The sequence below is a fragment of the Melopsittacus undulatus genome, chromosome 16 (assembly GCF_012275295.1).
Source record: "Melopsittacus undulatus isolate bMelUnd1 chromosome 16, bMelUnd1.mat.Z, whole genome shotgun sequence".
In the NCBI taxonomy this organism is placed as follows: domain Eukaryota; kingdom Metazoa; phylum Chordata; class Aves; order Psittaciformes; family Psittaculidae; genus Melopsittacus; species Melopsittacus undulatus.
In genome coordinates this window covers 5,043,728-5,056,258 of record NC_047542.1, presented here as the reverse complement: position 1 = coordinate 5,056,258, position 12,531 = coordinate 5,043,728, and the positions used below count along the sequence as shown (strand labels likewise).

Genomic DNA, 12,531 nt, shown 5'->3' with positions numbered 1-12,531 from the left:
AGAGTGTGTGTTAGAGGGGCTGAGAGCTGTCTCTTGAATCTTGTCTCAGATCAGGCATTGGCTTCCCGGGACTCCTGCAAACCTAGATTGAGGGAGTTGTGTCAATACAGGAAAGTGTGAAGGAATCCTGCAGCCCTCAGAGCTCAGGGGAGATGTGGGCTGGTTCCTCATCCCAGCAGGAGGATCCTCAGCCTCTCCCCTGGGTCGGTACCTCTGCCTGGGGCAGCCTGTGGACAAAGGGCCAGAAAATCATTTAGATTGAAAGAGACCTTTAAGATCAAGCCCAGCCATAAGCCCCATCCCAACAATCACTTTATTCTTCTGGATGTACCCAAGGTCTTTGCAGAGGGTGAGGTTCTGCAGGTGTGGAACAGGCATAACCCAGGCAGGCTGCTGTGGGCTCAGTCTCTGCTCCCCTTCCTTGGTGCAGCTGATCCCAAAACAAGCAGAGCCGGAACGTTTCCAAAAGGCTCCATCCTGGTGCAAGGGGAAACTTCATTTAAATCCCAGAAGAGGAAGCTGCTCTTTGAGCCAGGGAGGGAATTTCTCTGGGCAGAATACAAATGCTAAGAAAGCTTTTGATCTCCAGGCTGAGCTAGAAGGGTTCCCAATCCCTGTGGTGCTTATGTTCCCCGAGCCCCGGATTGTGCTTCTGTGTGCATGGGGGTACAGAGCCCTGCAGGCCAGGGGGCTGTGGGGCTGCGATGGGAGGGGAGGCAGCCATAGGGCTGCGGTGGGGCCCATGGGTTCCTCTGGGGTGCACCCAAGCAGATGGCGCTGCTGCTGCGTGCGGCCCCAGCGCTGTCGGGGCAGGCGGTTTCCTGGAACCGGATCCTCGCAGAGCCGCCTCTGCCAGCGCCGCCCGTAGCCATGGACCTGCGAGCGGAGCTGCTCAAGTCCATCTGGTACGCGTTCACCGCCCTGGACGTGGAGAAGAGCGGCAAGGTCTCCAAATCCCAGCTCAAGGTGAGCTCCGGTGGGGCTCGGACGGCTCCGGGGCTGTGGGGAGCGGAGCAGGTCCAGGGATGCTGCGCATCCCCCTGGGGTTCCATGGAGGGTTGTTAAGACCTTGCTGTTAGCTCCACGCTGGGTTTGGTGGCTCTGCCTTGTCTCAACGACAAAAAGGGGGAGTGAGGGAAGAGAGTTAATGCTCAGATGTATTTTCTAGGTGAAAATGAGAAGTCTGATTTTTAGTTGTTTTTGGTTGTTTTTAGTTGTTTTCAGCTGTCTTCAGTTTCTCATGCTTTTTATGGCCAACTACCAGCCCAGATTGGGTTTATACTTTCTTGCTTGCTGGAGCACCCGTGTTTCTGCTTCCTGTTCAGCCAGCGGGTTGGGAGGTAGGGGCAGCCTGACTTTAAACTGAGCCTCCTCTGGCCAGAAATAACACAGAGTGTTGAAGAAATCTCTGCTTTCCCCTGTCCCCCACCCCTCAGAGGGCTCCTGCATTCAGCCCTGTCAGGGCTTTAAGAACCTTTTCCTCTGTCCAGGACAGGCTCTGGGTGACTCTGTCAGGCTGCACCTTGGCTGCGATGCTGCTTACTGAGGTTTAGGTTCTTTTTCCCTTCACAAATGATGGGACTCCTCTTGGTTTTGCTCCTGAGTGAATGTCCCTGTGTGATTCTTAGGCTGGGGCTGGGGTGGGAAATGCTGGTTGGGGCTGCGATGCAGAGGAAAAACCTGAGCTAGAACATGCAAAACACGGGGAGCTGTTGCGTCAGGACTTGGCAGCCGCTGCCTGGCTGAGAGGAGTTATGAAATGTTCAAAGAAACCTCTTTTCCCCTGTTCCACGTACTCCATAGGGCTTCCCCCAGGACAGACCATAGGGAAGGTGCTGGGCTTGGGGGGCAGGCCGTGTTAACTGAGGAGTTTTGTTTGCAGGGGTCTCTGTTTGCTGCTCCCCAGCACCATGTGTGAGCCACAGTCACCTCCTTACAGCTGGAGAAATAGCTGAAGGGATTAGGGAAAATCCCAAAGCAGACCAGAGCCTATTTCCCCTTGCTAATCCCAGAGAGGGGCTGTTGTGCTCCCCTCACAGCATCTCCTGCACCCAGGCTTTGGGTGCTAAGCCCAGCTCAGCCGCGTGGCTGGCCCCGAACACGTGCAGCACTTGTGTGCGAGATCCTTATCACCAGTGCCAGCACTGAGGCCACAGAGACCCCAATGTGGGAAAGAAGATTCACCCCTCGCTGGTTTTCCATCCGCCTTCAGCAGTGGCATAGGATGGTGGCAGGGCAGGTTTAGAGGGAGCTGAGGAACAATTCCTGCCCCACAGGGTGCTCAGGCATTGGAACAGGCTGCCCAGGGCAGGGCTGCAGGCACCAGCCCTGCAAGTGCTCACACAGCAGAGACGAGGCCTCAGTGCCATGGGTTAGGGGTGGCCTTGGCAGGGCTGGGAATGGTTGGACTGGATGGGATTAAAGGGCTTTTCCAGCCTGGTTGAGTCTATGATTCTATAATGAAGGTCAACTCTGGATAACTTTGCACTCCCTTTTGAGTCTGGGGACAGTTCCTTTGCAGCCCCTGTTACTGCCAAATGGTGGCTTGGGTTTGCTGCAGCCTACACCAGCCTGTACTGGGGTTTCTGTTCATTCCCTGCAGCAGGAATCCATGGTCTGACAGGTTTGTCACAGTGGCCATGTCCCCTCCAGGCTCCTCGCAGGCTCTGCTCTGTTCCCTCACCCAGGTGTGTTGCTGGGAGCAGTGCTGGTGTTCACAGCATTTGCACCTCCAGACACAGCCCCAGCCCCAGGAGCTGGGCTGGGATTTGGTGGTGGAGGAGCAGCAAATGGAGCCAGGCACTGAACAACTCCAGCACCAGTCAGTTTATGAGCATTTCAAAGCCATAGGTTGAGCAGTTGAGTTCTTTGCATGGACACTCCCATGCGAGGAAGCTTGTGCAGATGTGTAGGTGTCTGCACAGGAAGCACAGACAGTTGTGGTTGAGCACTACACAGCAAGCAGTGTCAGGCAGCCCTGTTCCCAGTGTGGGCACGCAGCAGCCCTGCTCTTGAACAGCAGTTCATCCTCTCTGGGCCTTCACATCCTCCCTGGCCAAGCTGGAGGAGCTACAGCCGGTCTGCAGGGATGCTAGCTGGGATGTGGGATGCAGGACACTGCTCTCACTGAGCCCTTCGAGGCAGCCTGAGCACTGTCCTGGTGCTTCTCAGCACCTCTGTTCTGCTCCTGTCCCTGTTGTGGAGGATTAGGAGGGGTTTGCTCCATCCAGGAGCTTGGTCTCCTGAGTCAAAGCCCTTGGAAGAGGAGAGGAAGAGGCAGGGGGACAGGCAAGTGGTTTAAAGGAAGAGCTGCCTGTCGGGGAGCACAAATGGCTCTTGGCACAGGCCCCAGTTTGGCCAGCAAGAGGTCTGAGAGCCACTCATCCATTCAGGCAAGGGGAAAAGCCTTTCCCAAGGTCTGGAGCTGATGGTCCCAGGCTGAGCTTGAGCTGATAGGATGCTGAGGCAGCAGCCCCACTTCTGTCCTCACTGCAGCTCAAGGGACCCTCACTGCTGGCAGAGACATGTTGGGGTCCCCTGGCACAGGGCTCCCTGCACCCCCAGCTCTGGGGAAGCTTTGGTTTGCTCTGCTGGTCTGTTTGTGCTTGGGGAAACTGAGGCAGCAGCCACAGTCCCTGTGTGGGGCAGGAGCTCCGATCGTCCCTGCTCCTGCCTGCCAGGGGGTTGTGTGTAGCACAGGGAACCAGGTTCCAGCCTGAAGTGTCACCCCCAGCCCTGGCATCACCCCCAGCCCCTTCCATGGGGTGAAGAATGGCACTGCCGTTCTCCATCTGTGTCAAATCTGTGCAGAGGGATGGGAACGGGACGTGATGGGGAGTATGAGAGCAGAGGAAAGGGTGGAGAACAGGATTGGGGCTGTGGTCAGAGGCATCTGGGATGCTCAGGGTTGTCAGGCAGACCTCTGCCCACCCCTGCATGGAAAGGCTGTGCCAGCAAACTGTTCTCAGGACATTCCTTCCTTCTCTCTGCTGTTATTTCCCCCTCCTAGTCCCCATTTCAGAACCTTGTGGGGGAGCTGCGGTGGTTTCCCACCTCTCCTCCCTATGTGGGGTTTGGGCAGGCCTGGCTCCCCATCATCGCTGTCCCAGGGAGGCAGATTCTGTAGGAATCAGAAAGGGATTCTGTAGGTGATGGAGCAGAGGGGCTGAGGTTTGCAGCGTGCTGGAATGGATGGAGGGCTTGGGGTGCTGGCTGTGACCCAGGGGTACATGCGACAGCTCCCAGGGCTTTCTGGGGTTCTGTGAGAGGAAGTGTGAGTGATGGGGATGAGGCCCCAGCATTGCAAACACAGAGCAGGATGCGATTTCTAAGCTTTCAATCCATCCTGATGGATTTGTTCACTGTCCTGGAGCATTGGGCATCTACCCCTGCATGGAGCCTGGGCTGCACTGAGCTCCAGAAGGCTCAGCCAGAGCAGCAGCAGCGCTCAGGGCTACAGCCCGCTCAGTGTTGGAGATGAGGGTGGAGCTCTGCTGATAGCATCAGTCCAGGGGGTGAAGAAGAGAAAGAAAATCTGGTTGAGCAAGACCCATTTCCATCTGCAGCAGCCGTGGCCTCCGGCACATCCTCTTCTGCAGCCAGGAAGCTCCAGCTCAGGAGGAGCAGGGATGCTGCACACCAGCTCCCAACCCCTCTTAGAACCATGGAATCAATGGGTTAGAAAAGAGCTTTAAGCTCATCGAGTCCAACTGTTCCCCAGCACTGCCAAGGCCACCACTAACCCGTGGCACTGGTGTTGAGCCCTTGGCAAGCTGCACCTGCAGATCCTGCAAGCCATCCCTCATTGGGAGGCTCATTTACCATCTCCTGCTTGCTGGGAGGTAAAGGGAGACAACAGCCTGCCTGGTATCACAAGCTGGATGTGTTAGTGGTGTTCATGGGCAGCTTGGCTCCAGCGTGAGCTTTCCAGCACATGGGAAATCTGGGAGACTCGAAACATCCTTTGTCTTGGGAGAGCAGCTGTGGCTGCCCCATCCCTGGCAGTGCTCAAGGCCAGGTTGGACACAGGGGCTTGGAGCAGCTGCTCCAGTGGAAGGGGTCCCTGCCCGTGGCAGGGGTTGGAGCTGAGTGAGATTTAAGGTCCCTTCAATCCAAACCAGTCTGGGATTCTGGGATTCATCTTTGTGTCTTTCTGTGCCCCACTGGCACATGACAGCTGGGCCAGGCCGGCTGCTGTCATTACTTATGTCATTGAGAAATCAGCCAAACAGCTTGGCTTCGGGTGACTTATCATCTTCTCTAGATCCAAACATGTCCTGTTTGCTGTGTAACGTTTGTAACAGCCTGAAAAGAAAACACAAAACAACACAAACTTCCCCATGTGCTAAGAAATGAACATGGAAAAACCCTCAATGTTTGCCTGTTTTAACTCATTCTGTAAGGTTTACACGTGGGAACATAAAGCTGTCTCCCTGCCAAACCCAGACCACGCTCTCCGGGTGGTTTGGTGGCACCGTGGGGATGTGCTGGGGTCGTTCACCTTCTCCCCATCCGCACTGCTCGGGCAGGTGCTGTCTCACAACCTGTACACGGTGCTGTGCATCCCCCATGACCCCGTGGCGCTGGAAGAGCATTTCCGTGATGATGACGATGGGCCAGTGTCCAGCCAGGGTTACATGCCCTACCTCAACAAGTACATCCTGGATAAGGTGAGTCTGCTCCCGTGGCTCCTGTCCCCTCTGCTCCTGGAGATCCCATGTCTGGAAGAGGGATACAGGACGTTGGGAGCACTCAGGTGAATGCCAAACAAGTGAGAAGTGTTTCATACTCAACGTGTCCTTGGCAAGGATGAAGTCAGCTGTTTGCATCAAGGCTCTGGATGGAGCTGCATCTCTGCCCACACTTCCTATAGGGCTCAGAGAGAGAAATCAACCCCTTTTTCCTCTCCACCCCTGTTCAAATCTGAGGTGTGACCTCATTCGGAGAAGGAGGAGGATGAGGTGCTGGGTCAGGAGCAGTGGTTGGGTTGGGCAGGGGCTTTATCCCTTCTTCCCACATGGCTCAAAGGCACCTTTGTTTGTGAAGGAGACTTTGTGCCTGGGTGGAGAAGAAAAATGACTGACAACTTTCTTCCACTGCTGCTAGCAAGCAGAGGGGGCTGGAGCTGGCTGCAGTAACCCTTCCCTGCCTGCTGCTTCCCAGCCTGCTCCCTGGGCTGCTCAGGAGCTGCCCAGCCTGGTCCAGGGACACTGATCTCAGCTGCAAGGTCAGCCCAGCCCCATCTCCCTGCCACAAAGTGGTTGAATCCTCCCAGTTTCCCATGTAGTTCTCTGGGAGATGAACTTTAAAGCCTCTCTGGGTTTTGCCATGGCTATAAAACCCGAGGCAGCATGAGAAGGAGAAGTGGGTTTTCCTTGTAAGAGGGGCTTCCAGCTTCCTGCCGCCCTGCTACAGGCTGTGGTTTGCCCTTGTGCTGGCAGCACACTGGGATGGAGCAGCCATCCTGTAACATCTTCTCTATCAGCCAGGAGACATTGCTTACCTGTGCAGGGGCCTGTGCTGGGATGTGTAGTCCGGCACCATGGGGCAGTGCCCTCTTACACTGTAGCTGTGGGTCTAGAGGAGGTTTCAGGTGTGAGGGTTTCTTCCCTCCTCCATTTCCTCCCCAGACCCCCCTCCATAGCCCTGCAGCACCAGCTCACCCCTGACTCCTGCTGCAGGTGGTGGAAGGTGCTTTTGTCAAAGAGAACTTCGATGAGCTCTGCTGGACCTTGACAGCAAAGAAGAATTACAAACCTGACCGCAATGGGAACAGTGTCGTGTCCCACCAAGATGCCTTCAAGCTCTGGTGTCTCTTCAACTTTCTGTCTGAAGACAAATACCCTCTCATCATGGTGCCGGACGAGGTAGGATCTTCCTCTTCTCCCTCCTCATCCCCAGCCTCCCTGGGCTGTGCGTGCTGGCAGCGCCCAGTGGGGTTTGACACATCCCATTATCGCTTCCTGGCATGTCCCACCACATCCTGCAAGATGTGGGGCTCCTGGGGACAGCGAGCAGGGCAGCGGTGGGAGGAGGGGGGGTCTGCCCTGTGCACCCCCAGCTGTGCCCATGGACACCCCCATTTGCCCTGGGAGCAGCTGGGATGACCCCTCAAATGCTGAAGCCTCTCACACACATGTCTTGGACAATGAGTTAGTCCATCTTGTTCTATCGTCCAAGCCTACAAGAAGCTCTTTTGGCTGCTGTGAAGTGAATGTGCCAGGTTTCAGAGCCCCGACCCAAGGTGCAGCCATAGCTCAGCTCCTCCTCGGGGTGGTCCCATGTTTAAAGCCCTTACATCCCCCCCCAGGGCTGAGCTGAGCATGGGGCTAGAGGAGGACTCCTGATTGTCATGAGGAGAAAGAGAAGATGATGTGAAAACCTTCAGATGCTGCTTGCTCCACGATGCTGCTGTCAGGCTGGATGGGGTTTACAGCCTGTGCCACCATGAAGGCAGGGGCAGAGCAGACCTGGTTGTCCCTCTCCCTGCCCCCAGCCACCCAAACCCTGTCCAGCATCCAGAGGGTTAAGAGTGAGGTACCCAGGAGCAGCAAAGCATTTGGCATCCCCAAATCCCACCCAAATCCCTGGCATTTGGAGGAGGATTTGGTCAGCTGAAACCCCCAGGAGAAGGGGGGACAAGCTCAGCAGCCTCAGCAGCAGGAGCTGAGCTGGGCAAGCAGCTGCCATCAGCTCCTACCCCATGAACCAACTGAGCTCAGCAGAAAAGCCAGAGAAAGGGGAAAAAGGAGACAAGAGCAGCAGCTCTGCGCAGTTGAGGGAGGGCAACCGCACTTCCTGCCCCCGGGAGAGGCTCTTCCTGCCCCAGCCCATGACACTGCATCATCCTTCTGCTCACGGGGCTGAGCTTGAAATAAAAAGAGGAAAACCAGAAACTATATTAGATCCTTGCCCTTCTTCTGCTTAGAGGATGGAAGAAATGCAGCAGGTGATGGGACTCTGCTGGGCTCCAGCATTCTGCTTGGCTCTCTGCAGCCACCACCCTCCTTGGGCCCTGGGTAGAGAAGAGCTGGCAGCAAAACATATCACAGAACCATAGAATGGTTTGTGTTGGAAGGGACCTGAAAGCTCCTCCAGCTCCAACCCCTGCCACAGGCAGGGACCCCTTCCACTGGAGCTGCTGCTCCAAGCCCCTGTGTCCAACCTGGCCTTGAGCACTGCCAGGGATGGGGCAGCCACAGCTTCTCTGGGCACCCTGTGCCAGCGCCTCAGCACCCTCACAGGGAACAGCTTCTGCCTCAGAGCTCAGCTCAGTTTCCCCTCTCTTGGGCAGGTTCAAGCCATTCCCCTTGGCCTGTCCCTACAGGCCCTTGTCCCAAGCCCCTCTCCAGCATCCTTGAACTCGAACTGAACTAAGTCTTCCCAATATTGTGTCAGCCACTTTAGCCCTTCTTTAAAGCAGTGTATTTACAGTTTCAAAGCATTGCTCTTCTCCCCCATAGAGTGCTTCCCTTCCCTCAGTGCTCTTATGACCTCAGCTGGAAAACAGCAGTGCTGAGATCAGGACCATGGTCGAGGACACCAGCCTTGCAGGCTGGGTTGCAGGGACAGCAGTGTTGGTCTCCTCTCCCTCAGGCACTTGACTTCTGCAATCAAACAAGCTAAAACCATTTCAGATCATGCAGTTCCAACCTCCTGCCATGGGCAGGGACACCTCACACCAGACCATGTCACCCAAGGCTCTGTCCAGTCTGGCCTTGAGAAAGGTCAACCTGTCTGGAACGCCTTGGCCATGACCATCAACCATCACAAGGGGCGATGGCTCTGGGATAAGGGTCCTGCATCTCCAGGCAGGAGACAGATGTGGTCCTGGGCTCTCCAGAGTGATCCGTGGGGTAGGACAGCTCTCACTTGTCCCTGTCACTGCGTTCCTCATCCCCACAGGTGGAGTACCTGCTGAAGAAGATCTGCACAGCCATGAACGTGGAGCTGAGCTCCTGTGAGATGGAGGATTACCTGTGCCAGGAGCCACAGGGGCAGGGTGGGCTCACGGTCTGGCAGTTCCTGGACATGGTGAACTCGGGGCGGTTCCTGCGCGGCATGGAGCAGGAGGCTGTGAGCATGGCCATAGAGGAGGTGTACCAGGAGGTCATCGAGGATGTGCTCAAACAGGCAAGGAACCCACACATCCTGGGGTACAAACCCTGCCTTGCTCCCACACTGGTTTTGATGCCCATGTCTCTTGGGAGCAGGGCTACCTCTGGAAGAAGGGCCAGTTGAGGAGGAACTGGTCAGAGCGGTGGTTCACTCTGAAGCCCAGTGTCCTGTCCTACTACATGAGCGAGGAACGGAAGGAGAAGAAGGGGAGCATCACGCTGGACAAGCACTGCTGCGTGGAGGTACAGCAGGACAGGAAGGGGAACCCCAGAACACACAATCTCCCATCCATGAGCATGGGAGAGCCAGTCCTGTGCCTGAAGGAAGTGGGGATAAGGTGGTGTATGGGGGGGTAACACCATCCTGTGTCCTGTCCCTGCAGGTGCTGCCTGACCGGGATGGGAAGAGGTGCATGTTCTGTGTGAAGACCCCGTCCCGCACCTATGAGATGAGCGCCTCCGACACCCGGCAGCGCCAGGAGTGGACACTAGGTCCATGTCCCCCCTGTGTCCTCTTCCCCATGCCCCCCGCATGTCCCCACTGACCATCCCCTTCCCTCCGCAGCCATCCAGACAGCCATCCGGCTGCAGGCCGAGGGCAAGAGGTCCCTGCACAAAGACCTGAAGCAGAAGCGCCGGGAGCAGCGGGAGCAGAGGGAGCAGCGCAAGGCAGCCAAGGAGGAGGAGACGCAGAGGCTCAAGCAGCTCCAGGAGGAGAAGGAGAGGAAGCTGCAGGAGCTGGAGCTGCTCAAGGAGGCCCAGAGGCAGGCGGAGATGCTGCTGCAGGAGGAGGAGCAGCGGCGGAGGCAGCAGCATGAGGAGATGCAGAGGACCCTGCAGATCCAGCTGCGGGAGGCTGAGCAGGTGAGTGCATCCCCATGGGGTGTCCTGCGCAGGGCTATGGTGCTCATGGGATGGGTGCTTCCATCCCCTTCCCTTCCCATGCAGCAGGGAGCATGTCCAGGTCTTGTAACACCCATCACCCCTAGGACCCCCAGGGACATGACCTGGGATGAGGGACAGAGGGGTCAGTGATACCTGAGGAGCAGGAGATAAGGACAACCTGCCCCAGGATGTACGAAGTTGGGAGGCAGGTGAGAGGTGAGCACTAGTGCTGGGGTGGCCAAGGAGCCCATTTCTGACCCTGCAGCTGGCACTGGCTCCAAATCATAGACTCATAAAATCAACTAGGTTGGAAAAGACCTTGGAGATCAAGTCCAGCCATGATGCAGTGTATGTCCTCAGTAGGGAGACAGCTTTGCTTCCGAGCTCTCTCTATGGGCTTTTCTGGTGCAGGGGATATCTGTCCCCATCCACCCAGGGGCCTTGGGGATGGTGGTGATGGCTCTGGAGCTGCGGTGCTGATGGCTCCTGTTCCTGCCACAGGCTCGGGCCTCCATGCAGGCAGAGATGGTGCTGAAGGAGGCAGAGGCCGAGCGTCAGCGCAAGCGCATCCAGGAGCTGGAAGACATGCAGGAGCGTCTGCAGGAGGCCCTGCAGCAGGAGGTGAAGGCACGGCAGGATGAGGAGTCTGTGAGATACGCGCAGGCCAGGTAGGACCAGGGCATCTCTGCTCCTCCTCAACCAGCCCCACTGTAAGGGCTGAGCATGGGGACAGGCTCCCCTGGGCGATGTGATGCTCCCCGGGGTACTGGGGTGTGTTGGTGACTTCCCAGTATGCAAAAAGGGGGGAAGCTGGTGGAAGTGGTACAGGGATGTCCTCACCTCTTTGTTGACAGGCTGCTGGCTGAGGAGGAGGAGAAGCTGAAGCAGTTGATGAAGCTGAAGGAGGAACAAGAGGAATATATCATCAAAACTCAGCGGGAGAAGCAAGTCCTCAAGCAGGAGATGGAGAACAAGAACAAGTGTCTGGAAGAGGCACAGAAGCAGCTGGAAGAAGTGAGACTGAACAGGCAGCGGGTGGACCAAGACTTCATGGTGAGCATCACATTGGTGCCACAGCCCTTACATGCTGTGAGCCTGAAGGGGACTCAGCAGCTCTGGGGACCAAGCTGGCATTGCCCTGGGGGTTTCTGAGCTGTGGCATGTGCAGGCACAGAGTGATTCAGTGGCTGAGATAGGACAAAGTGCTTCCCACCCCAGGGAGACAATGTGGGTGCCCAGAGGAATGTTGGCAGTGGGAGTGTGTAGAGTGGGGCAGGATTCAATGGGGAGCAGAAGACCTAGAGGAGGGTGAGCTGGGTCTCTATCCCAGAGGGAGCCTTCAGTCCCGGCTTAGGCACGGAAGCTCCTGCGCATGGTCCTGGGTCAGGGTCTGTCAGGGCTGGCTCATCCCTTCCTCCATCCCCCTGCAGGCAGCCCAGAGGAAGCTGCGCCAGGCCAGCACCAACGTCAAGCACTGGAATGTCCAGATGAACCGTCTGATGCACCCCATTGGGCCAGGAGGTGAGACATGGACCATCACACCCACCCTGCCCTCCTCAGCACAGCCATGCTGGGGCAGGAGCCCCATCTCCCACCCATCTTCCCCAGCCTGGGGATGTCTGGAGGCTGGAAGGAGCCCCATCTTTCAGAGATACCCCAACAGCTCTGGCAAGGACAGACCCCACAAGCCTTTTCCTTAGTTGAAAGGTCAATTTGGACCCTGGGTAAAACAAATCCTCTTTCTCTCCATGTCCAGACAAACGTACACACGTGAGTGGAGGCGGCTTCGCTGGCTACCAGCCCCTCCTGTCCCAGAGAGATTCCTCCCTCAAACTCAAGCAGAAAGTGGAGGATAAAGGCAGTGACCCCACAAGGGACATCAGCAAGGAAAATGTGAGCAATGGTGGGAACAGCAGCATGCTGCCCTCTCCGGATGCGGACACCATGGCCACAGAGCCTAGCAACTAGCCTGGAGGATGGCAGAGCCCAGTGGGGAGCTGCAGGGCACAGCACATCTCTCTGAGCAGACACAGCCAACACAGCCATCTCTGGATGGAGACAAGTGGGGACCAGCACAGAGCCTGGAGATGACTGCACAGGAGGCAGAGATGCTCCCTTTTCCTTCAGGAAGGTTTGCAGCCACCACAGGCCAGGAGGCTCAGCCCCATCAACATGGGGCTCAGACAGTCCCAGACAGCAGCAGAGCCATCTCCTCAGGGCTGCCCTGGTGTGGGACTTGGACTCGGGTCCCCAGGCTCTGCTTTCCACCAGTGGGTCTGGACAATGTGGCCCAGAGCTGCAGTTCCCCCTTGGTTTCCACCAGCAACCCTTCTGCATCGCCCGGTGTGCCCATGGGTGCATGGCCCTGCAACAGGAAGCCTTGGCAGGCTGAGAAGAACCTTCTGAGCACCACACAGAAGGGCTGTGGTGTCTTTAACTAACACAGGCATTCTCTGAAGGTGGTTCTTAGTCACTGGAGCCACACAGGTATTAGTAGAAACCAACAAGCAATAAAGCTTTTGGAGCTGCT

The 12,531-nt window shown here is 56.8% G+C and overlaps 1 protein-coding gene across 1 annotated transcript; it reads left to right on the top strand.

Moving 5' to 3' along the window:
* The first annotated feature begins 796 nt into the window (after positions 1 to 796).
* DEF6 (DEF6 guanine nucleotide exchange factor) lies at positions 797 to 12,531 on the top strand. The gene is made up of 11 exons (XM_005142162.4): positions 797 to 966; positions 5,529 to 5,669; positions 6,681 to 6,866; positions 8,905 to 9,132; positions 9,213 to 9,359; positions 9,500 to 9,608; positions 9,682 to 9,980; positions 10,503 to 10,669; positions 10,856 to 11,054; positions 11,432 to 11,522; positions 11,758 to 12,531. The coding sequence occupies exons 1-11, from the start codon at positions 871 to 873 to the stop codon at positions 11,967 to 11,969; spliced, it is 1,875 nt and encodes a 624-aa protein (XP_005142219.2). The 5' UTR covers positions 797 to 870; the 3' UTR covers positions 11,970 to 12,531.